This window comes from Bombina bombina, chromosome 2 (genome assembly GCF_027579735.1).
Source record: "Bombina bombina isolate aBomBom1 chromosome 2, aBomBom1.pri, whole genome shotgun sequence".
NCBI lineage: Eukaryota > Metazoa > Chordata > Amphibia > Anura > Bombinatoridae > Bombina > Bombina bombina.
Window position 1 is genome coordinate 1,094,346,124 of NC_069500.1, and position 22,820 is coordinate 1,094,368,943.

General features: G+C 36.2%; 2 protein-coding genes across 3 annotated transcripts in view; one reads left to right on the forward strand and one right to left on the reverse strand.

The window, feature by feature from the left end:
• Positions 1–22,820, reverse strand: part of LRBA (LPS responsive beige-like anchor protein) — a 1,331,662-nt gene that overhangs the window by 491,791 nt on the left and 817,051 nt on the right. For both annotated transcript variants that reach the window (XM_053703733.1, XM_053703731.1), the window contains exons 29-30: positions 7,014–7,157; positions 4,749–4,885 (exon numbers count right to left, since the gene is read on the reverse strand). In XM_053703733.1, coding sequence (XP_053559708.1) covers positions 4,749–4,885; positions 7,014–7,157 — 281 coding nt within the window. The remainder of the gene's footprint in view (positions 1–4,748; positions 4,886–7,013; positions 7,158–22,820) is intronic.
• MAB21L2 (mab-21 like 2) lies at positions 268–2,865 on the forward strand. The gene has a single exon (XM_053703734.1). It carries the CDS (start codon positions 608–610, stop codon positions 1,685–1,687), a length of 1,080 nt encoding a protein of 359 aa, XP_053559709.1. The 5' UTR covers positions 268–607; the 3' UTR covers positions 1,688–2,865.

Genomic DNA, 22,820 nt, shown 5'->3' on the forward strand with positions numbered 1-22,820 from the left:
AGTGTGCTCCTGCCTTCGGTCTGTGGCTTGCAGGTGATGAGGCTCAGGAGGCTGATGTCGGTGTGTTCGCCCAGCACAGCCCGTTAGTTTATGTGCAGCTCCTTCCCTAGCATGGGCTACTGATGCACAAATAGTGTGTGTGACCACCGAGGCCGCTGATTGGCTGAGCGGCTGACAGCTCAGAGTTCTATGGTAAGAAAGAGGCCCCGCCCCCGCCAGGGCCCTGGGACCATTCATAAAACTAAGCGAGTGCTGGCAGAGCAGAGATACAACAGCAGCCAGCCAGGCATACAGCTCGCCCAGGGCCATAGGTGGGCTAACACTGCTTGTGCACAGTTCCGCCTCCTACAGAGGGAAAGGTCCCAGCAGAAGTTGTAGTTGCACTGACTTGTCACTGACTTGCTATGACTTCACCTCGCATCTGCACAAGACAAGTGAGCATCCTGAGGACACGGTGCTGCCAGAGCTCATCATCAGAGCAGCCAATGAGCAGGGCACTCAGTCTCGCTGCTAATTCGCACTAAGGCTTATTTACTATCCCTGCAAAGCATTGGATCCCTCAGCGTACTGCGACCCCCCGGTGTACAGCCCGGACCTGTGCCCCAACATGATAGCGGCTCAGGCCAAGTTGGTTTACCAGCTGAACAAGTACTACACGGAGCGCTGCCAGGCCAGGAAGGCGGCCATAGCCAAGACCATCCGGGAGGTGTGCAAGGTGGTGTCCGATGTGCTCAAGGAGGTGGAGGTGCAGGAGCCGCGCTTCATCAGCTCCCTCACCGAGATAGACGCCAGGTACGAGGGGCTGGAGGTGGTCTCGCCCACAGAGTTCGAGGTGGTGCTTTACCTCAACCAGATGGGGGTCTTCAACTTTGTGGATGACGGTTCCCTGCCGGGCTGCGCCGTCCTCAAGCTGAGCGACGGCCGGAAGAGGAGCATGTCCCTGTGGGTGGAGTTCATCACGGCCTCCGGGTACCTCTCTGCCCGCAAAATCCGCTCCCGGTTCCAGACCCTGGTGGCCCAGGCCGTGGACAAGTGCAGCTACCGGGACGTGGTGAAGATGATCGCAGACACGAGTGAAGTGAGGCTGCGGATCCGGGAGCGCTACGTGGTGCAGATCACTCCGGCATTCAAGTGCACGGGGATTTGGCCCCGCAGCGCGGCGCAGTGGCCCCTGCCTCACATCCCCTGGCCGGGGCCCAACAGGGTAGCAGAGGTCAAGGCTGAAGGCTTCAACCTCCTATCCAAGGAGTGCTACTCCCTGACCGGCAAGCAGAGCTCCGCGGAGAGCGACGCCTGGGTGCTGCAGTTCGCGGAGGCCGAGAACCGCTTGCTGATGGGCGGCTGCAGGAACAAGTGCCTGTCCGTGCTCAAGACCCTGCGGGACCGGCACCTGGAGCTGCCCGGGCAGCCGCTCAACAACTACCACATGAAGACCCTGCTGCTGTACGAGTGCGAGAAGCACCCCCGGGAGACCGACTGGGACGAGGCGTGCCTGGGCGACCGGCTGAACGGCATCCTGCTCCAGCTCATCTCCTGCCTGCAGTGCCGCAGGTGCCCGCACTACTTCTTGCCCAACCTCGACCTCTTCCAGGGCAAACCCCACTCCGCGCTGGAGAGTGCGGCCAAGCAGACGTGGAGGCTGGCGAGGGAGATCCTCACCAACCCCAAGAGCCTGGACAAGCTATGAGCAGCAGGGCTGGGTGCTGGCCTGAAAAGGGAACACATTGGGGACATTTCATGACATTGAACTTGCGTGGGAGTGCTTACAGCCTCTATTGGATCTGTTGTCACTTTTTGTTACTAGTGGCCCATTTCTACTTAAAACCCATTGCTGTCATGGTAGGCAAAGGGTTAAACAGACTTTCTTACAATGTAATGAACTGAAACAAACAGTTTAGGTAGCACTTTCAAAATGATCATTTTTTTATTAAGCCAAAACGAGTAATGAATAAATGAAAATGATTATGTACAACATCTTACATTAAATTCCCACTTGCCAGGGTCCAGGCAATATATTAGTCCTAAGCTTTTCTCCTTACAACCGTAACAGTATTAAAGACCCAATAAAAGGGGCTAAACAACACTAAACCACCCAACAACAAAGTTTTAAACCCAAATTCAGAGTATTTATATTAAAGATGCGAAATTGTAGCTGTAATGATCGGCTGCAGCAAACATCCCCATAGACTTACAGGATAAATGTTACAAGAAATACTTTCATTATGTTTTCAGCTGTATTTGAATAGATTAATGACCTCCCGACCTTTATCCGTTGTGATGTAGCAGGATGAGGCAGTGAGGGGTTAACTGTTTCAGTACATTTTGCAAATAACAAATGTTCATATGCTTTGGTTACATTTTAAAACTGTTGAATTGTAACACACACAGTCAGTCAAAACACTGATAGCTACTTTTTTGGGGTTTTTTAACCATACAATATAAAATGAATAAGCCTCCTCCTTCTGCAAATTTCGACCAAGACCAGCACCCTTCAAAGAGGACTGTTTCTGTGACTTTGGATAAAATGGATACTTTGTTGCACAGGAGGGGAGTTGTGGGGGACTCTCCTTCCAAAAATGTGAATCAGTTTAATAGAGAAGCAATCGGACTTATTATCAAGAAAAGAAAATTCAAGGTACATTTTCGTATAAAATGTAGTTCTTTTCTTACATTCTCCTTTTTTTTATTATTTTTGCCTGAATGTTTGTCACCAAGTGAACAAAAAATTATTTAACTATATGTACAAATTTCTCTTTTAAAAGTTTACCAATGTTAATGTATTATAGTGCCAACAAATAGCCGGACATACAGCTGGCTCATTGAAAATATCAAAATCATTGATAATAAAAAGTACTTTATCTTTAAGTGGTTTTGCTGTGAGTTACATTTCTTAAAATAAAACAACATTAAGCATTCTCCTCTCAATAGTATATCCATTTACATTAATTTGGTACCATAGTAAAACTATTGTGTATAGTAAAGTTTCTCATTTTAATTTAAACACAACAGCTCCGAGTCTATATAGGATAGCTATAATAAAAAATAAAACAAATTAAAAAAAAAGACACAAAAACAAAAAACACAAGCATTATAAAATTGGATCTAACGATTAACCTAAATACTTTTCATTTTGCGAATGTTATGTATAGATATTAATAAATTAAATGCAAAGTAAACACCAACTATAAAGCAACTTAACACATGCAATCACCTACAATAAGTTAAGTCTCCTCATTGTATACTATAAAGTTTCCTTGCAATAAAATAAAACAAGCCTTACCTAGCCGTTTTAAAACATTATTATGTTCAACACTCCAGCATTTAAACAATATCATGCAGATATGAGTTTTGTAATATTTAAATATGCACAAATGTTATAGTCTAAAATCATGGATTATTCTAATTCAAATTTAAACATTATTTTACTCCATCAATTATTTGATGACACTATAAATACTGTGTTATGTCTTAGCCAAATATTATATGTGGATGTTGTATTTAACCCCATAAAGATTATTCTCTGTCCTGATACAAATAAGCTTTACACGACTTCTTGTCATGGCTACTGTTTCCTTGTAAAAACAAGCAAGAAGTGTGAATATATAAGCTTGATCTTATCTACAAGATCTTATCTACACCCACTGTCCTGCAAAACGTGCCACACTGATTCCCTCTAATTGCAAATACATAAGCAAAACTAACATTATTTTATACTTCACTTTATATTTCTCAAATATGTGGCATTTGCTGGACTAGATGTAAAATAATTAAAAACAAATTACACACATTAGTCAATGTATTCTTTAATTCAAATAGGTGTGAGTGCATAGTCACTGTGTAATTAGTAAAATGCAAGATTATGATTTTATATCGGGAGCAATTAAAACATTTTTGTCCATTGTCTGTTACTAATATCTATTGGTATTAACACTCACGTGTATAGTAATAATAATAATAATAAGACAACTCAAAGGATAGTTGTGTTTAAAATTAGACAAGAGTAAAATATCGAAAACAAACCAGTACAATTTTAATGTAACTTAGACATAGGCTTATATTTATAAAATGTAAATATTTTTTTATTAGTTAGCACATCTATGATTTTGTTATAGTATATTAATTAATCAGATCAGTGGAAAACCAATGCAAACAAAAGTTTAACTCTTTAATACTTATATATATATATATTATTTTTTTTTTAAACTGTTCTATTTTTATATTCGAGTCAAATATGAAGCTATATTATCATATAGTATAATTAATATGTAGGGTATAATCCAATTATTCTCTCTAATAAATTATTTCTTTAAACTAAGAAAATGCTATTATGCTGTATAAGATACGTTAAAGAAAACAATATTTATATGTGTGTATGTATATATATATATATATATCTATAGATATATATATATATCTATAGATATACATATATATATATATATATATATATATCTATAGATATATATATCTATAGATATAGATATATATGTTATTAGTTCTAAAAAAGTTACATCTTCTAAAGACACAAACTGATGGTGCTAAATGAATTGAAAGTAAATGGAATATTTTGCTACAATAACCTGCACATTATATATATATATATATATATATATATATATATATATATATATATATATATATATATATAGTTTCGCTATAGTTATTACAGACTTTTTACATTGCAGTGTAGGAAGTTTCACTGCCATTTATCACAGATTCCTGGGTCTAGCACAGGGTCATTTTCTTACCTCGGGATCGATTTTCTTAAAGCTCAGATCGTCTTCATCAACCTCAAAGTAGAGCTCAGAGGAGGTGATGGACAAGGTCCCCTTCATTACAACGGAGGGAGCCACTAATTGTGCAGGCGTGCTCAGGCTAACCGGACCTGCCAGGGAATAATAGGGTGAAAAAACTATTATAATAGAAATGCACAGCAATTTCCCCATAAAGCAGGCACTTGTAGTTAACAAGACACTGCTAATGTGTGGCTGCCCTCTAAGGAACACAATGGGTTAATATTGTGCTCCATATTACAAAGAGATTTGACAAAAACATGCTAATTAGTGGCAACTGACCGTATAGAACACTTTAGCTACATCACAGAATGCACTTTAACTTGCTGAAGTATTTGTAGTGTAATGTTTTGTGTTTAAAACTGTGCATGAGGCCAACGGCCTAGTAATACTGTTATTACTAATTGTCTGGGCCAGATGTGTTACAGTCACTATATAAAGCTAATAGGTTATCTTATCCTCTGCATAGTTTGGGCAATCAAAGTTTAAAAGAAGTTGGATAGAATTCCACTTAAATACATTTATTTTAACCCTTTTGGCGCCAGATCATGGCTACTAAACTTTTCTAAGGCGCTATTTTTGTCTTGTGTTGCAGTTCTTTGGTAGCCAAAGCGTTAATAATCCTTCATGGGGCAAACAAAAAGATCTAATAATGTAGCTGAAATAGTAAACATGTTATGTATCTATGATTCGACAGACAGAACACCACTGTACAAAACAGTCATTCGTACATGCATATCGACCAACAACTCAATACTTGCAGTGAGATCATCTGGATAAAGAAACAACATATTTATTCAATAGGAGGCACAGACCCAGCAATCCATGAGTGACACTGAAATTCTGTATTAATATAGTGCTTAAGATGAGGAGCACAGGGCCAGGTAATGATTCTGGTGAATTACTGCCAAAAAATTTCAGATGAATTGTCATTTCCATCGATTGTTAGACCGGTGACTGTCTTTAATCTACCATCAATCTTAATGTGTGCTAGCTGGACAATGAGGGAGATGCTCTGTGGAGATTAGAGCAGGCTTTGCCCTCTATTCCCAGTGTACAAATACATTGTGTTTGCAGATGGGCAGCAGATATGTGCAGAACTGCCTTGATTTCCCAGAGCTCATCCCCATAAATGAATGAAATAAGCAGCTATGTGTTCTTTTGCAGTCTTCCCTTTCTCTCTGTACATTAGCATGTAATCCAGAAGCAAAATAACATTTTTTCAATCAGCCTTATACATTCAATTACTGGGAGAAGAGGGCAGCTGTAATACACAAGGGCAGCCTGGTCCAGTAAGGGAGTCCTGACAATTTGCACTTCATTCAAAACCAACACCACTTTATTATTGAGGATTACCTCTTAATCCTATTGCCATTGTAAGGATTATGTAATTAAACCCCTGTCACCTCCATTACAGTATCATTGTATTTCTCTGAATTGGGCATATGCATAATGAGAAGGAAATGTGAATCTCATTTGAAAATAATTTCTAGAAGACAGCTTGTAATGATCACCAGCAAATTAAATGTTAACTGGAAGAAATAAAGGCCTTTATTTTGGTTATTCCAGTAAATGTACAAATTGAAAATAGTGTGTTACATTAAGCTCATATTAATTATCATTATGATGAAAATATGATAAATATTAGAGCATAAAAAAGATATAACAGAATATAAAATAATATAAGTCCCTATATGCCTGATCAAAATGTGTATAATATTTTTTATGGAAAAATTTAACAAATTTAATTTAAAATGCTAAATTTATATAACATATGAATATTAATATGCAATTATAATATTAAATATTTTATATCTGCCTTACATAATAATATGAGGGTCTTCTTCTATAGCACACAATCATAAGTGACATTAATAAAACGAAATAAAGACACACTATGTATTCAGCATAAAAAGATGTCATACTGCTATCTGCAATGAAATACTAATCAGATCAAAGATCATATCTGAATACAGATTCATGAATACAAGACTTATATGTGCACCTGGTTTCCAGATATCATCATAGTTAATACTGGAAATCTCTCTTTAACCTAAAAAGTTTGTTGTTTATAGCAGAGAAATCATACAGGAGATTAAGCTGGAAAATTAGATAAGTAGTTGTTGGTGGTCAAAGCAATCAGAGTCTACCTGCAGCACAAAATGTACAGCATTAAAAGGCACTTGGAAACAGGAGATTAAAATGGAGCCACACATTTACCTGTTACTTCCAGGTCTTTCTCCTCCAGTGATGACAATGTATCATCATCCCCATCCAGTAGGCTCTCACTTTCAGAATTTGGTCCTCCCAAAATTTGATTCTTGATGGACTGTTTTCCTTTGACAATGGTATCTTCATCTGGATCTAAATGAAAAGAAAATCAACAATATTTTGTCACAGGTAAGATGAGAATTGAATCCAATAAAGAGGGAAAAAAGATGAGGAATTAGTTATTCCCTATGAATGCCAGGCATTGATGGAATTATGGCTCTTAATAGTAAATACATAGGGGGTATGCACACTATCATCATCATCATGTTTATTTGTAATGCTCCAATATATTCTGCAGAGCTATACATGGGATAAAAATAAGATAGGAAAGAGACTGCCACACATGGTTTTAGGGCTCTTCCCTAAGTGGTAGTTGAAGACAAAAAAAGTTGGGGTAGAACCCATGGATTTGCTGTAGACCAATATACTCAGTAGAAGAGGCATTATAGAAAATATGTATGCTACAATACAATATTCATATTTCTCATACAAAATATAATACATTAGGTTAGTGGATGTTCTACAATATATTTAAATGAGTAGAAACAGCATCAATGACTGCTTTTTAGTCATAATATTCATTGTGAGTTAGTGGAACTACTATAACTGCTGATCCTTAAAAAAAATATGATATATTAATGTCAAACTAATTGTAATATGCTGTGTAGTAATGACAACATATGCACTAATTACCTAGGCTGGGACATACTACATCCAGGACAAACATGAATACCCAGGGGAGAATTATTTAACAATGCTTTTATATTTCCTATTCCTATAAATGAGTTGAGGGAACTAAACATTAGCTAAAAGCATGTGCAGTCAAGGTCAAGTGATAATCTCATCATGGTCTGGAGTAACACACACCATCCCTTTAAATACATTTTTTTATTAGTTAATATCACGGATGTTCAGATCCGTTCTCTCTCTGCTATCAGGGGGACCATGAAACTGCGGTCTGTCTGGCCCTTGAGGCCTGTTCTGGACAACTCTGGTTTGCACATTTCACGTCCATTAATACTGCTGCAGTGACCCTCATTTTAAGCCCATGCATCTCTGAAATGGGATTTGGCACAATGATGTAGAGGGGGAGCAGGATCAGCATTTGAAATGCATAACAATGAAGCTGCTATTTTTGGCCAGAGATAATCAGATTGTTGCTCTAGCCTTTGTAGCAAAGGCCAGAGTGCTATAGCTTGAAATAAATTAACTTCCTTATACTTTATACTTCTATGTAGAGCATTTATATCTATACCCCATTTAAAAATAAAATAAAAATAAATAGCTACTTTAACTGAGTTGGTAAGTTTTCCTGGGCTGCAATACTGGATACAGGCTTATTATGTATTGTGACACACCTACTGTATTTCACATTTTGCCTCAATATTTTTAATGACTTAAAGGAAGCATACAGTATTTATACAGCAGACAGGGATTCTGGGAATTTGCATATTATAATGCTAAACATAAGAAGATAGAAAATATGTTTCTTTAATTAGTATGGGTAGAATGATAATACAATGTTAAATGTTATATAATTATATTTGTTTTTATACCTTTAAGTGACTAAGGATTTATGCTATATTAATAGCAAATAAGGGTATTTAGCTATTAGCTATTTTAATAATCAAAGGAAATAATACTGATCCTTTATTAATAACAACATAAACATACATATGGCATATTTGGAAAATGAAAAAATACATTCTCCCCCTAATAACACAGCCAAATAAATATAATTAAATAAGACCATAGACCTTTTTTGCAAAGTAATGAAACATAAAAATTATATATATATATTTTTTAATATATTTCTTTTAACATTGCAAATGCAGGAAATTAATTCATTTTGGTAATTACATGACTCTCTTCAATATAATAGCACCAAAGTACCAGCACTGTACTTTGTGCTTCACAGATAATCGTATTACAAAAATAAGAACAAATAGCATTTACAGCAACACAATGCATCCGATTGAAGTGGAATGTAAACATATTTACAATCTATATAGTCAGAAGGATGGTATCAATAATTTATCTACAAATACAGCAAACTTACTGAACAACCTCTAATAGTGAGTAGAAAAGAATAGCAGGAGAACACAGTGACATGGCTTTTGGGTAAGGGAAGTATGAATGTTTCTGGAGAAAATCTTTAGAAATGTGAGTTAGGAATATGTTGTTGAGAAATAATCTGCTGCAGTAAAATGCTCTGCATTTTTTTGTTGTCCTGGATCAAGTCCCTTTATTAGCATGTAATAAATGTAGGCCCATCACATGTATTGTATTTTATAGGAAGAAAACAATGCAGCCTTTTCATTTCAGAATAATCTAAGTAACTCTAGGAAAATCTTGCAGGATTGATGACAATCTTGTAAGAATGTAAATGTGACATTGCAGAACAAAACATGATATATATATATATTCTGACTTTAGAAAACTATAAAATAATGTATTAAAAACCATTTTATTAGCCTTTTTCCTGTCCCTGAGGTGCAACCTGATTACATGACTGCGGAGTGATTAGAGACTGGTACAGTGGCACACTAGTGTCAGGCCAGCTGTCTGGATGTGCCACGAATACCTGGAACTGAAGGAGCATGTTTATTTTTTATTTTATTTTTTTCTTTAACCCCTCTCACAGATTGCCTAAGAAAACACATTAAATCAAGGCCTGTCAACTCACCAGAGCCTAAATATTTATTTCTGGCTTCTAACTCATTCGGGTATTGTCTCCATATACATTTCTTAACTCCTAAATATCCTGCTAAGTTTCATATACATTTATCACTACTTATGCATTATATTTTGTCATTTTTTAGCTGAAATCAAGTAGCAAATCCATTTCATATGTTGCTCGATTCACAAGATAATAAAGACAGTTCAATTAAGAATGAAAATTATTTTTATCTGTATAATCTAGCTACATCCAATGAATTCTTTGTTAGGTAAATCTATATCCTGCTGAAAAACTGGTATATTTGTTTCTGTAGCCTAGATTCAGGGCTCTCAGAAACTCAAGGTGTTGAGCTATTCTACATTGTTTGAAATAATTTCCTATTTAGCAGCTAACTAAAGTGAAGACTAATGACTTGCTCATGGAATATACAAGCCAGCAGCTTTCCTAAAGACATTGCAATAGAAAGGGAGTCTTACACTTACAAATATGATATGGTTTATAACTTAAAAAATATATATACTGGGTTGAAATAAATTAAAAAAAATATATATCTAAGATAAGAGAAAGCACAATAAGTTATGTAGACCTCAAGTTACTGTATTCTTTGTAAAAAAACAAGTTATTACAGGATACACTACAGGGATATTACAAGATGTACACTCATTATAGTGACACAAGCACCCATTATGTCATATACTGTGTTAGTGTGAAAAAAAACAATAAATAACATAATGACCGATCTCAAATACACTTCAGTAGAGACTGCCCCGAAGCTTCAATTATTCCTGTTTAATTATGTAACATAGAAAAACACATGCTGGATTTTACACTGCACAATGTCCTAAACCAAACACAAACGTTTTCAAAAATAATAAAAAGAGTGCAATAAGAACAAAGTTATGAGTAGCCAGTGAGGTCTTAAAATAAGAAAAAAATGACAATTTTTGTTTTAAATGCTTTTTAATGGAAAAAAGCAGGATTAAGCAAATTATTATTGCAGCTCTCTCTATAAACCAGATTTCTAGTCATTGTGCCTAGCAGTGAAAATCTGAAAGAGAGGTATTCTGCAACTCTCAAAGATCATTATAAACATTCCACCAAAAGGATGCTGGGAGGTGGGGGAGACTTCCATCTCCCATGAGAACACACACTTCAATATAAAGAAACTCCCCAATTACAATATGCTATGGAAGGAATAGAGCTTACTAATGCTACAAGAAATGAAACACCATTTCACTTTGTTAAGGTAGCATATGGGCATCATTCTGCAATTGTTCAACCTGAGTTGAGAAACCCCCTGTCATTGAAAATATGCAGCTTATTGATATTTGGAATGGTTTTCCTGTAATTAACTCCCCCTTGAGGATTTTAAGTTAGCAGCAGCAAAATTACCAACAGTGCACTAATACACACCACATGGGCTGAGGCCTTTCACAAATCTCAGCGGCCTAATAGCATTCTGCTACAGGAGTTTTTTTTCTTCTTCTTTTCTTCAGTAATTAGAGCACAGCTACCCTGAACACAAATTAAAGGCTAATGATTGTGTTTAGAACTGGTCATAAAATATCTGCAGCTTTATAAACCAAGTCTAGACTTTATAGGTTTAATCATCATTTAAGAAGATTTCGACATTTCCTCTCTTGGATTGGAAAAAATCACTTTCTCACTATCTAATTTGTCTCAGCAATAACATGCATGGTTTTAAATACTAGCACTTAAAGGGACGCAGAACAAAGCAAAGCTTTTAAATTAACTATAGAAAAGGGCACTTCAAAAATTATTGGATTTGTATTTTTTATTGAATAAGTGAATGGGTGGATGTCCCTCTCTCCACCAATTGTGCTATTGTTGTCCCTATCAGTCAGTGATAATTTATTTCAGCTGTTGAGCAGAAACATGCATTTCCTGCTTGTTTGTCCATTTAAAAGCATGATATATATATATATATATATATATATATATATATATATATATATACTGTACATGTATATATATATTTATTTATATATATTTATTGTTAACTTGCATGTTAGCAATTTTTAAGTAAAATTTGTTATTTAATTCTGTGGTTACAAGTCTTTTTTAATGTTATTTGTAATGCCACAGATATTTTTTTTTTTTTTTTTTTTTTTTTAAGTGTACTTTTATTTTAATGAAATGCGAAAGACATTACAACTATAATTGTAAACATTGCAAGAGTTGAATTGATACAGAGATCACAAACCGCACCAGTACAAAGAAACAATGATACAAATTAACTTTGTCTTATCGTTAACTAGCGGGGTAAGTGGCTGCGTCAAGGGAAAATTAGAGTCGTAATCTATAAACTGTCTGATAGGTGTGGCGAGGACCGCCTAACCTAGTTTGTGATATTAGCGCTAGTAGTTCCAAAATGGTTCGGATGTTGACTAGTAACTTAGGGAAAGAAATCTATGGGTAGCCTAGTAGAGCTCACCACGGGTACGCGGCGAGGTCCACTGCTCATTCTGTACATCCTTATTTTTCACCATCAAGCCGAAGCGCTCCCATTGGGGAGGGGATAGGGCTTCTGTACAAAAGCAAACCTAATGATCGGATGGGGAGAAGGGGAGGGGGGTTCATCTTTGGACAGAAAGGAAAAGGGGGGGGAAGGAGGGTAATACAGTGTCTGGGTCTTTGGACTACTATTGCCCTCACTGCAATACTCATCTTGGGGGATTCTGCTGTAAGTAAGTATCCCAGGGTTCCCAAATAAGGCTAAAGATATCTGATTGGCGTCTTATTCGGTAAACAAAATCTTCCATGGACTTCACATAGTTTAGATATTCCACTACACTCTGCCACCTGGGGGGGTGTACTTTCTTCCAGTTTCTAGCAATTGTCATTTTGACTGAGGTGAGCATGTATATTAAGAGAGATCTCTGATGCAAGGGTATTTTCTCTAGATTTAGGTGTAGGAGGGCAAGTGCAGGGTCACAGATCTCAGGGAGAGCCATTGCTCTACATGCCTCTCGGAGCTTGTTCCAGAGTGGCTTAAGTCTAGGAATGCCACAGATATTTTTGATATTCACGGGACATTAATGAATACATTAAAGGGATAGTCTACACCAGAATTGTTATTGGTTTAAAAGATAGATAATCCCTTGTTTACCCATTCCCTAGTTTTGCATAACCAACACAGTTATATTTATATATTTTTTACCTCTGTGATTATCTTGTATCTAAGCCTCTGCAGACTGCCCCTTTATATCAGTTCTTTTGACAGACTTGCAGTTTAGCCAATCAGTGATGGCTCCCAGGTAACTTCACGTGCACAAGCACAGTGTTATCTATATGAAAAACATGAACCAACAACCTCTAGTGGTGAAAAACCTGTTAAAATACATTCTTAAGAGGCGGCCTTCAAGGTCTAAGAAATTAGCATATGAACCTCCTAGGTTAAGCTTTCAACTAAGAATACCAAGAGAAGAAAGAAAAATTGGTGATAAAAGTAAATTGAAAAATTGTTTAAAATTACATGCCCTATCTGAATCATTAAAGGTTTTTTTTTTGGACTAGACTGTCACTTTAATAAGTTAACACAGAAAGAGCAGCAACAATTAAATACAGTTAGCTAAAACTGTATGGAATTTAGAAGCACATATGAACAACATTTTACAATATGCTTTTAAATACTTTTCTTATTTTGAACTATTTCTGAAAGATACTGCCCATAAAATCCATAAAGCTAAATAATTTCATAGGTTATCAACCAACAGCAGCACACTATCTAGCATTTGTAGTTATATCAGTTCTACAAATATTTAAAGGGACAGTCTAGTCAAAATTAAAGTTTCATGATTCAGATAGGGTATGCAATTTTAAACAAAATTCCAATTCACTTTTATCATTAAATTTGCTTTTTTTCTCTTGGTATTCTTAGTTGAATGCTAAACCTAGATAGGCTCATATGCTAATTTCTAAGGCCTTAAAGGATACCTCTTATTTTAATGCATTTGAAAGTTTTTCAAAGATAGAGGGCATTAGTTAAAGTGAAGGTCAATTTTGACGAATTAGTGCCCGGTTTTTAATAATCCTATTAAATACAAGTGCAATTTAATGCATCAAAATTTCAAGCCTTTTCTTCAAAAACGTATCTTTTAATCCTGAGAGCCGCTGCAGCGTTTCCTCCGTCGCAAGTCCTGTTCGCGGGTCCAAAATGACGAATCCGGCTTCATCCAATCATGGCGTTCCCTCAGGCCATGATACCCCCCCGGGGGGGAAGGCTGTGATTGGAGGAAGCCAGATTCCTCATTACTGACGTAAGCAGAGGCTTCCGACGACCGGGGGAATCGATGAAGCAGCTTTCAGGATTAAAAGGTAAGTTTTTGAAGAAAATGCTTGAAATGTCAATTTTGATTAATTAAAGTGCCCTTGTTTTTAATAGGATTATTAAAAACCGGGCACTAATTCGTCAAAATTGACCTTTACTTTAATATGTGCCATATAGATAATATTATGCTCATGCCGGTGTAGTTACTTATGAGAGGACACCGATTAGCTAAAATGCAAGTCTGTCAAGATAACTGAAATAAGGTAGCAGTCTGCAGAGGCTTAGACACAGACGTAAAAAGCATATTTATATAACTGTGTTAGTTATGTAAAGCTGGGGAATGGGTAATAAAAGGATTATCTATCTTTTTAAACAATAACAATTCTGGTATAGACTGTCCCTTTAAAGGAACAAAGAAGTACATTTTCAAACAAGAAATAAGTTACATTCTTGGAAAAAAGTAAGTAATCTCTAAGGCTGCTTCACCTAAAATATGCACAAGAAGAATCACTTCAAATTAAAAGGGACATAAAAACCCATTTTTTTTTTTCTTTCAAGATTTTTTTCATGAGAGCATACAATTTGTGCCTACCTAGGTATGCTTTTCAACATAGGATACAAAGAGAACAAATACAATTAGATAAAATAAGTCAATTGAAAAGTTGTTTAAAATGACATGCTCTATCTGAATCATGAAATAAATGATTTGTGTTCGGTGTCCCTTTAAGCTATTTCTTTTATTTTTATAGTCCCCCCATAAATTACATTCAGGTGCACATGCTTATGTGAAAATACAAGGCAAACGCCCTAATCCCATTTGGTAATTTAACCCCATGGAGGAGATATTAATACTACAAAAAACTTTTATAATATAATTAGAAATTTTAACATAATGCTACATATTTTGGGTGAATTATGGGATACAAACTGTTAAGATAATGCACAGGTAACTATGGTAGTTCAAATAAGGCCATATTATTGTTGCAAGTTGACTGCTTTAAAAAATATAGCAATAGAACGGGAAGAAAGGCAAATACATCTAACTAAATGGGATACTATATTATATAATATATACTGTTTAAAGGGACATATTTCGCAAATATTTTAAATTGTTTATTCAAAAGATAGTAGTTAAAGGGACAGTAAAGTCCAAAAAAACCCTCTTGTTTCAAATAGGGCATGTAATTTTAAACAACTTTCCAATTTACTTTTATCACCAATTTTGCTTTGTTCCCTTGGTATTCTTAGTTGAAAGCTAAATCTAGGAGGTTCATATGCTAATTTCTTAGACCTTGAAGGCCGCCCCTAATCTAAATGCATTTTGATAGTTTTTCACCAATAGAGGGCATTAGTTCACGTGTTTCATACAGATAACATTGAGCTCATGCACGTGAATTTACCATGGAGAGAGCTCTGTTTGGCTAAAATGCAAGTCTGTCAAAAAGAACTGAAATAAGGGGGCAGTCTGCTGAGGCTTAGATACAAGGTAATTACAGAGGTAAAATGTATATTATAACTGTGTTGATTATGCAAAACTGGGGAATTGGTAATTAAGGGATTATATATCTTTTAAAACAACACAAATTCTGGTGTTGACTGTCCCTTTAAACATTTTATTTATTTATTTTACATGAAAAAGGTTAAGTAAAAGCTGTAAATAAAAAATAACAGGTATGAGTCCGATGACTGATCACTGGCTAGCCACAATAAACAAAAAGTTTATTCAGTACAGGGACTTTTTTTTAGGTTTATGTTTTTGTTAAACATTTTGAGAGGAAATGTCGAAATCTTCTTAAATGACATTTTAAATAGAAGACAGACCATTTTTACCATAAAAGTTCCATGGTTTAGAAAAAGCATACCAAGATTCAATTATTTCATTCCTTTTGGTATCCTTTGTTGAAAATCATACATAGGTAGGATCAAGCTGCTGATTGGTTGCTACACACATATGCCTCTTGTGATTGGCTGTGCACTGCTGCTCTGGAGTGGATTTAAACAATGTAGTGGTGAAAGAGTTGCATGTTACCAATGGTGCAATAAGAACCAGCTCTAACACACAAGAGCATTTTATTTTTACACTTTCAGAAAATAACAGTTGCATTCTTATAGCATTGTAGTCTGTGTAATATTTGTTCTCTCTTTATAACCAACATATGACCGTATATAGGTAGCACTTTATGGTTAAAGAAAATAAAAAATAATACCCCCCCCAAAAAAAAAAAAAAAAAAAACAGAGAAAGATGGATTAAAAAAATCAATCTAAATCTGATATCTTTCAACATTTTTATCTATTTCCTCTGTGTCAATGCCATGCTTCAGAAGTTTTCTTTTTCTTCCTTTTCATCAAAATATTGCTGAAAACATTTGCATTAACAACTAAATAATCCTTATAGAACAAGCCTGATCACTGGAGCTTTAAATGGTTCAGTGTTTGCTATGAAATACAAAAGCAACAGAAACAGTATATTTTAATATCATGCTGACAGATTCATTTTTATAGACTCCACGTGTAGACTGATCAGTCACCATTAGAACCAAAAACACAACACCATGAGGCTCAATATCACACATATTTACTTGTTTATTGGCTTATGGCAAAAAGAGACACGAACAACCACCAGCCCAATAAAATATTTATAGGAATCTAATTTAGGGATGCACCGAAATTTCGGCCGCAGAAAGTTTCGGCCGAAAATGGCATTTTTGGCTATTTCGTTTTTCATTTTTATTGTCTGCTATTTTCGGTAAAATTATTGTGTAGCATGTTTTAAATTTGATGCTAGTCTAGAGCTGCTGTTTAAGTTAATTACTTGACATACTGTTCTGCATATGAGTTTTCTAGGACTATACTTTATTTGGATAATTGGTAAAAAAAAAAAACCCTGTTAACTATGATTCTGTTACATAGAACTAAATGAAGAATAATACAGTATATTGATATTTATAATTGTTTTAAGTAGGGATGAACCAAAATTTTGCTCACAGAAACATTTTGGCCGAAAATGCCATTATTTTTTGCCTGTTTTTTTTTCTTGCTAAAATTATTGTGTAGCATATTATAGTTTTAAGATATTTTTGTCGAATTTTTGTGTGTTACTTTCAATAAAAGTGTGGGCTCTTTTTATTGGCTCTAATTATGCAAAAAAAAAAAAAAATGAAAATAATTTGAAAAAAACATAATTTATGTAAGAACTTACCTGATAAATTCATTTCTTTCATATTAGCAAGAGTCCATGAGCTAGTGACGTATGGGATATACATTCCTACCAGGAGGGGCAAAGTTTCCCAAACCTCAAAATGCCTATAAATACACCCCTCACCACACCCACAAATCAGTTTAACGAATAGCCAAGAAGTGGGGTGATAAGACAAAAGTGCGAAAGCATAAAAAATAAGGAATTGGAATAATTGTGCTTTATACAAAAAAATCATAACCACCACAAAAAGGGTGGGCCTCATGGACTCTTGCTAATATGAAAGAAATTAATTTATCAGGTAAGTTCTTACATAAATTATGTTTTCTTTCATGTAATTAGCAAGAGTCCATGAGCTAGTGACGTATGGGATAATGAATACCCAAGATGTGGATCTTCCACGCAAGAGTCACTAGAGAGGGAGGGATAAAATAAAGACAGCCAATTCCGCTGAAAATAATCCACACCCAAAATAAAGTTTAAATCTTATAATGAAAAAAAACTGAAATTATAAGCAGAAGAATCAAACTGAAACAGCTGCCTGAAGTACTTTTCTACCAAAAACTGCTTCAGAAGAAGAAAACACATCAAAATGGTAGAATTTAGTAAAAGTATGCAAAGAAGACCAAGTTGCTGCTTTGCAAATCTGATCAACTGAAGCTTCATTCCTAAACGCCCAGGAAGTAGAAACTGACCTAGTAGAATGAGCTGTAATCCTTTGAGGCAGAGTTTTACCCGACTCGACATAAGCATGATGAATTAAAGATTTTAACCAAGACGCCAAAGAAATGGCAGAAGCCTTCTGACCTTTCCTAGAACCGGAAAAGATAACAAATAGACTAGAAGTCTTTCGGAAATTTTTAGTAGCTTCAACATAATATTTCAAAGCTCTAACTACATCCAAAGAATGCAACGATCTTTCCTTAGAATTCTTAGGATTAGGACACAATGAAGGAACCACAATTTCTCTACTAATGTTGTTAGAATTCACAACCTTAGGTAAAAATTTAAAAGAAGTTCGCAACACCGCCTTATCCTGATGAAAAATCAGAAAAGGAGACTCACAAGAAAGAGCAGATAATTCAGAAACTCTTCTAGCAGAAGAGATGGCCAAAAGAAACAAAACTTTCCAAGAAAGTAATTTAATGTCCAGCGAATGCATAGGTTCAAACGGAGGAGCTTGAAGAGCCCCCAGAACTAAATTCAAACTCCAAGGAGGAGAAATTGACTTAATAACAGGTTTTATACGAACCAAAGCTTGTACAAAACAATGAATATCAGGAAGAATAGCAATCCTTCTGTGAAAAAGAACAGAAAGAGCAGAGATTTGTCCTTTCAAGGAACTTGCAGACAAACCTTTATCCAAACCATCCTGAAGAAACTGTAAAATTCTAGGAATTCTAAAAGAGAAAGACACCAAGAAATGTAAATCTTCCAGACTCTATAATATATCTTCCTAGATACAGATTTACGAGCCTGTAACATAGTATTAATCACAGAGTCAGAGAAACCTCTATGACTGAGAATCAAGCGTTCAATCTCCATACCTTCAAATTTAAGGATTTAAGATCCTGATGGAAAAAAGGACCTTGCGATAGAAGGTCTGGTCTTAACGGAAGAGTCCACAGTTGGCAAGTGGCCATCCGGACAAGATCCGCATACCAAAACCTGTGAGGCCATGCTGGAGCCACCAGCAGAACAAACGAGCACTCCTTTAGAATCTTGGAAATTACTCTTGGAAGAAGAACTAGAGGCGGAAAGATATAAGCAGGATGATACTTCCAAGGAAGTGACAATGCATCCACTGTCTCCGCCTGAGGATCCCTGGATCTGGACAGATACCTGGGAAGTTTCTTGTTTAGATGAGAAGCCATCAGATCTATTTCTGGAAGTCCCCACATCTGAACAATCTGAAGAAATACCTCTGGGTGAAGAGACCATTCGCCCGGATGTAACGTTTGGCGACTGAGATAATCCGCTTCCCAATTGTCTATACCTGGGATATGAACCGCAAAGATTAGACAGGAGCTGGATTCCGCCCATACCAGTATTCGAGATACTTCTTTCATAGCCAGAGGACTGTGAGTCCCTCCTTGATGATTGATATATGCCACAGTTGTGACATTGTCTGTCTGAAAACAAATGAACGACTCTCTCTTTAGAAAAGGCCATGACTGAAGAGCTCTGAAAATTGCACGGAGTTCCAAAATATTGATCGGTAATCTCACCTCCTGAGATTCCCAAACCCCTTGTGCTGTGAGAGACCCCCAAACAGCTCCCCAACCTGTCAGACTTGCATCTGTTGAAATCACAGTCCAGGTTGGAAGAACAAAAGAAGCCCCCTGAAATAAACAATGGTGGTCTGTCCACCACGTCAGAGAGTGTCGTACAATCGGTTTTAAAGATAATAATTGAGATATCTTTGTATAATCCCTGCACCACTGGTTCAGCATACAAAGCTGAAGAGGTCGCATGTGAAAACGAGCAAAGGGGATCGCGTCCGATGCAGCAGTCATAAGACCTAGAATTTCCATGCATAAGGCTACCGAAGGGAATGATTGAGACTGAAGGTTTCGACAAGCTGAAACCAATTTTAGACGTCTCTTGTCTGTCAGAGACAGAGTCATTGACACTGAATCTATCTGGAAACCAAAAAAGGTTACCCTTGTGTGAGGAATCAATGAACTTTTTGGTAAATTGATCCTCCAACCATGTTCTCGAAGAAACAATACAAGTCGATTCGTATGAGATTCTGCTAAATGTGAAGACTGAGCAAGTACCAAGATATCGTCGAAATAAGGAAATACCACAATACCCTGTTCTCTGATTACAGACAGAAGGGCACCGAGAACCTTTGTAAAAATCCTTGGAGCTGTTGCTAGGTCAAACGGCAGAGCCACAAACTGGTAATGCTTGTCTAGGAAAGAGAATCTCAGAAACTGATAGTGATCTGGATGAATCGGAATATGCAGATATGCATCCTGTAAATCTATTGTGGACATATAATGCCCTTGCTGAACAAAAGGCAGAATAGACCTTAAAGTTACCATTTTGAATGTTGGTATCCTTACATAATGATTCAATATTTTTAAATCCAGAACTGGTCTGAAGGAATTCTCCTTCTTTGGTACAATGAAGAGATTTGAGTAAAACCCCAGCCCCTGTTCCAGAACTGGAACTGGCATAATTACTCCAGCCAACTCTAGATCTGAAACACATTTCAGAAATGCTTGAGCCTTCACTGGATTTACTGGGACACAGGAAAGAAAAAATCTTCTTGCAGGAGGCCTTATCTTGAAGCCTATTCTGTACCCTTCTGAAACAATGTTCTGAATCCAAAGATTGTGAATCGAATTGATCCAAATTTCTTTGAAAAATCGTAATCTGCCCCCTACCAGCTGGTCTGGAATGAGGGCCGCACCTTCATGTTGACTTGGGAGCTGGCTTTGGCTTTCTAAAAGGCTTGGATTTATTCCAGACAGGAGATGGTTTCCAAACTGATACAGCTCCTGTAGGGGAAGGATCAGGCTTTTGTTCCTTATTGTGACGAAAGGAACGAAAACGATTATTAGATTATTATTATTATTTTTATCCTGTGGTAAAAAAGTTCCTTTCCCCCCAGAAACAGTTGAAATAATAGAATCCAACTGTGAACCAAATAATTTATTACCCTGGAAAGAAAGGGAAAGCAAAGTTGACTTAGAAGACATATCAGCATTCCAAGTTTTAAGCCATAAAGCTCTTCTAGCTAAAATAGCTAGAGACATATACCTGACATCAACCCTAATTATATCAAAGATGGCATCACAAATAAAATTATTAGCATGTTGAAGAAGATTAACAATGCTATGAGAATTATGATCTGTTACTTGTTGCGCTAAAGCTTCTAACCAAAAAGTTGAAGCTGCAGCAACATCCGCTAAAGATATAGCAGGTCTAAGAAGATTACCTGAACATAAGCAAGCTTTTCTTAGAAAGGATTCAATTTTCCTATCTAAAGGATCCTTAAAGGAAGTACTATCTGCCGTAGGAATAGTAGTACGTTTAGCAAGAGTAGAGATAGCCCCATCAACCTTAGGGATTTTGTCCCAAAACTCTAATCTGTCAGATGGCACAGGATATAATTGCTTAAAACGTTTAGAAGGAGTAAATGAATTACCCAAATTATTCCATTCCTTGGAAATTACTTCAGAAATAGCATCAGGGACAGGAAAAACTTCTGGAATAACTACAGGAGATTTAAAAACCTTATTTAAACGTTTAGATTTAGTATCAAGAGGACCAGAATCCTCTATTTCTAATGCAATTAAAACTTCTTTAAGTAAAGAACGAATAAATTCCATTTTGAATAAATATGAAGATTTATCAGCATCAACCTCTGCAACAGAATCCTCTGAACCAGAGGAATCATTATCAGATTCAGAATGATGATCATTTAAAAATTCATCTGAAAAATGAGAAGTTTTAAAAGACCTTTTACGTTTACTAGAAGGAGGAATAACAGACATAGCCTTCTTAATGGATTTAGAAACAAAATCTCTTATGTTAACAGGAACACTCTGAGTATTAGATGTTGATGGAACAACAACAGGTAATGTAACATTACTAAAGTTAATATTATCTGCATTAACAAGTTTGTCATGACATTCATTACAAACAACAGCTGGAGGAACAGATACCACAAGTTTACAGCAAATACACTTAACTTTGGTAGGTCCAGCATCAGGCAGCGATTTTCCAGAAGTATCTTCTGATTCAGGGTCAATCTGAGACATCTTGCAATATGTAATAGAAAAAAACAACATATAAAGCAAAATTGATCAAATTCCTTAAATGACAGTTTCAGGAATGGGAAAAAATGCCAGTGAACAATCTTCTAGCAACCAGAAGCAAATAAACAATGAGACTTAAATAATGTGGAGACAATAATGACGCCCATATATTTTAGCGCCAAAAAAGATGCCCACATTATTTGGCGCCTAAATGCTTTTAGCGCCAAAAATGACGCCACATCCGGTAACGCCGACATTTTTGGCGCAAAAACGTCAAAAAATGACGCAACTTCCGGTGACAAGTATGACGCCGGAAATAACAAAGAATTTTTTTTGCGCCAAAAAAGTCCGCGCCAAGAATGACCCAATAAAATGAAGCATTTTCAGCCCCCGCGAGACTAACAGCCCACAGGGAAAAAGTCAAATTTTAAAGGTAAGAAAAATTTATTATTCAAATGCATTATCCCAAATAATGAAACTGACTGTCTGAAATAAGGAATATTGAACATCCTGAATCAAGGCAAATAAATGTTTAAACACAAATATTTAGAACTTTATATAAAAGTGCCCAACCATAGCTTAGAGTGTCACAAAAATAAGACTTACTTACCCCAGGACACTCATCTACATGTAGTAGAAAGCCAAACCAGTACTGAAACGAGAATCAGTAGAGGTAATGGTATATATAAGAGTATATCGTCGATCTGAAAAGGGAGGTAAGAGATGAATCTCTACGACCGATAACAGAGAACCTATGAAATAGACCCCGTAGAAGGAGATCATTGAATTCAAATAGGCAATACTCTCTTCACATCC

What these genes read in the sequence shown, in the direction of transcription:
- MAB21L2 (XM_053703734.1), top strand. Translation starts at nt 608, where the DNA reads ATGATAGCGGCTCAGGCCAAGTTGGTTTACCAGCTGAACAAGTACTAC.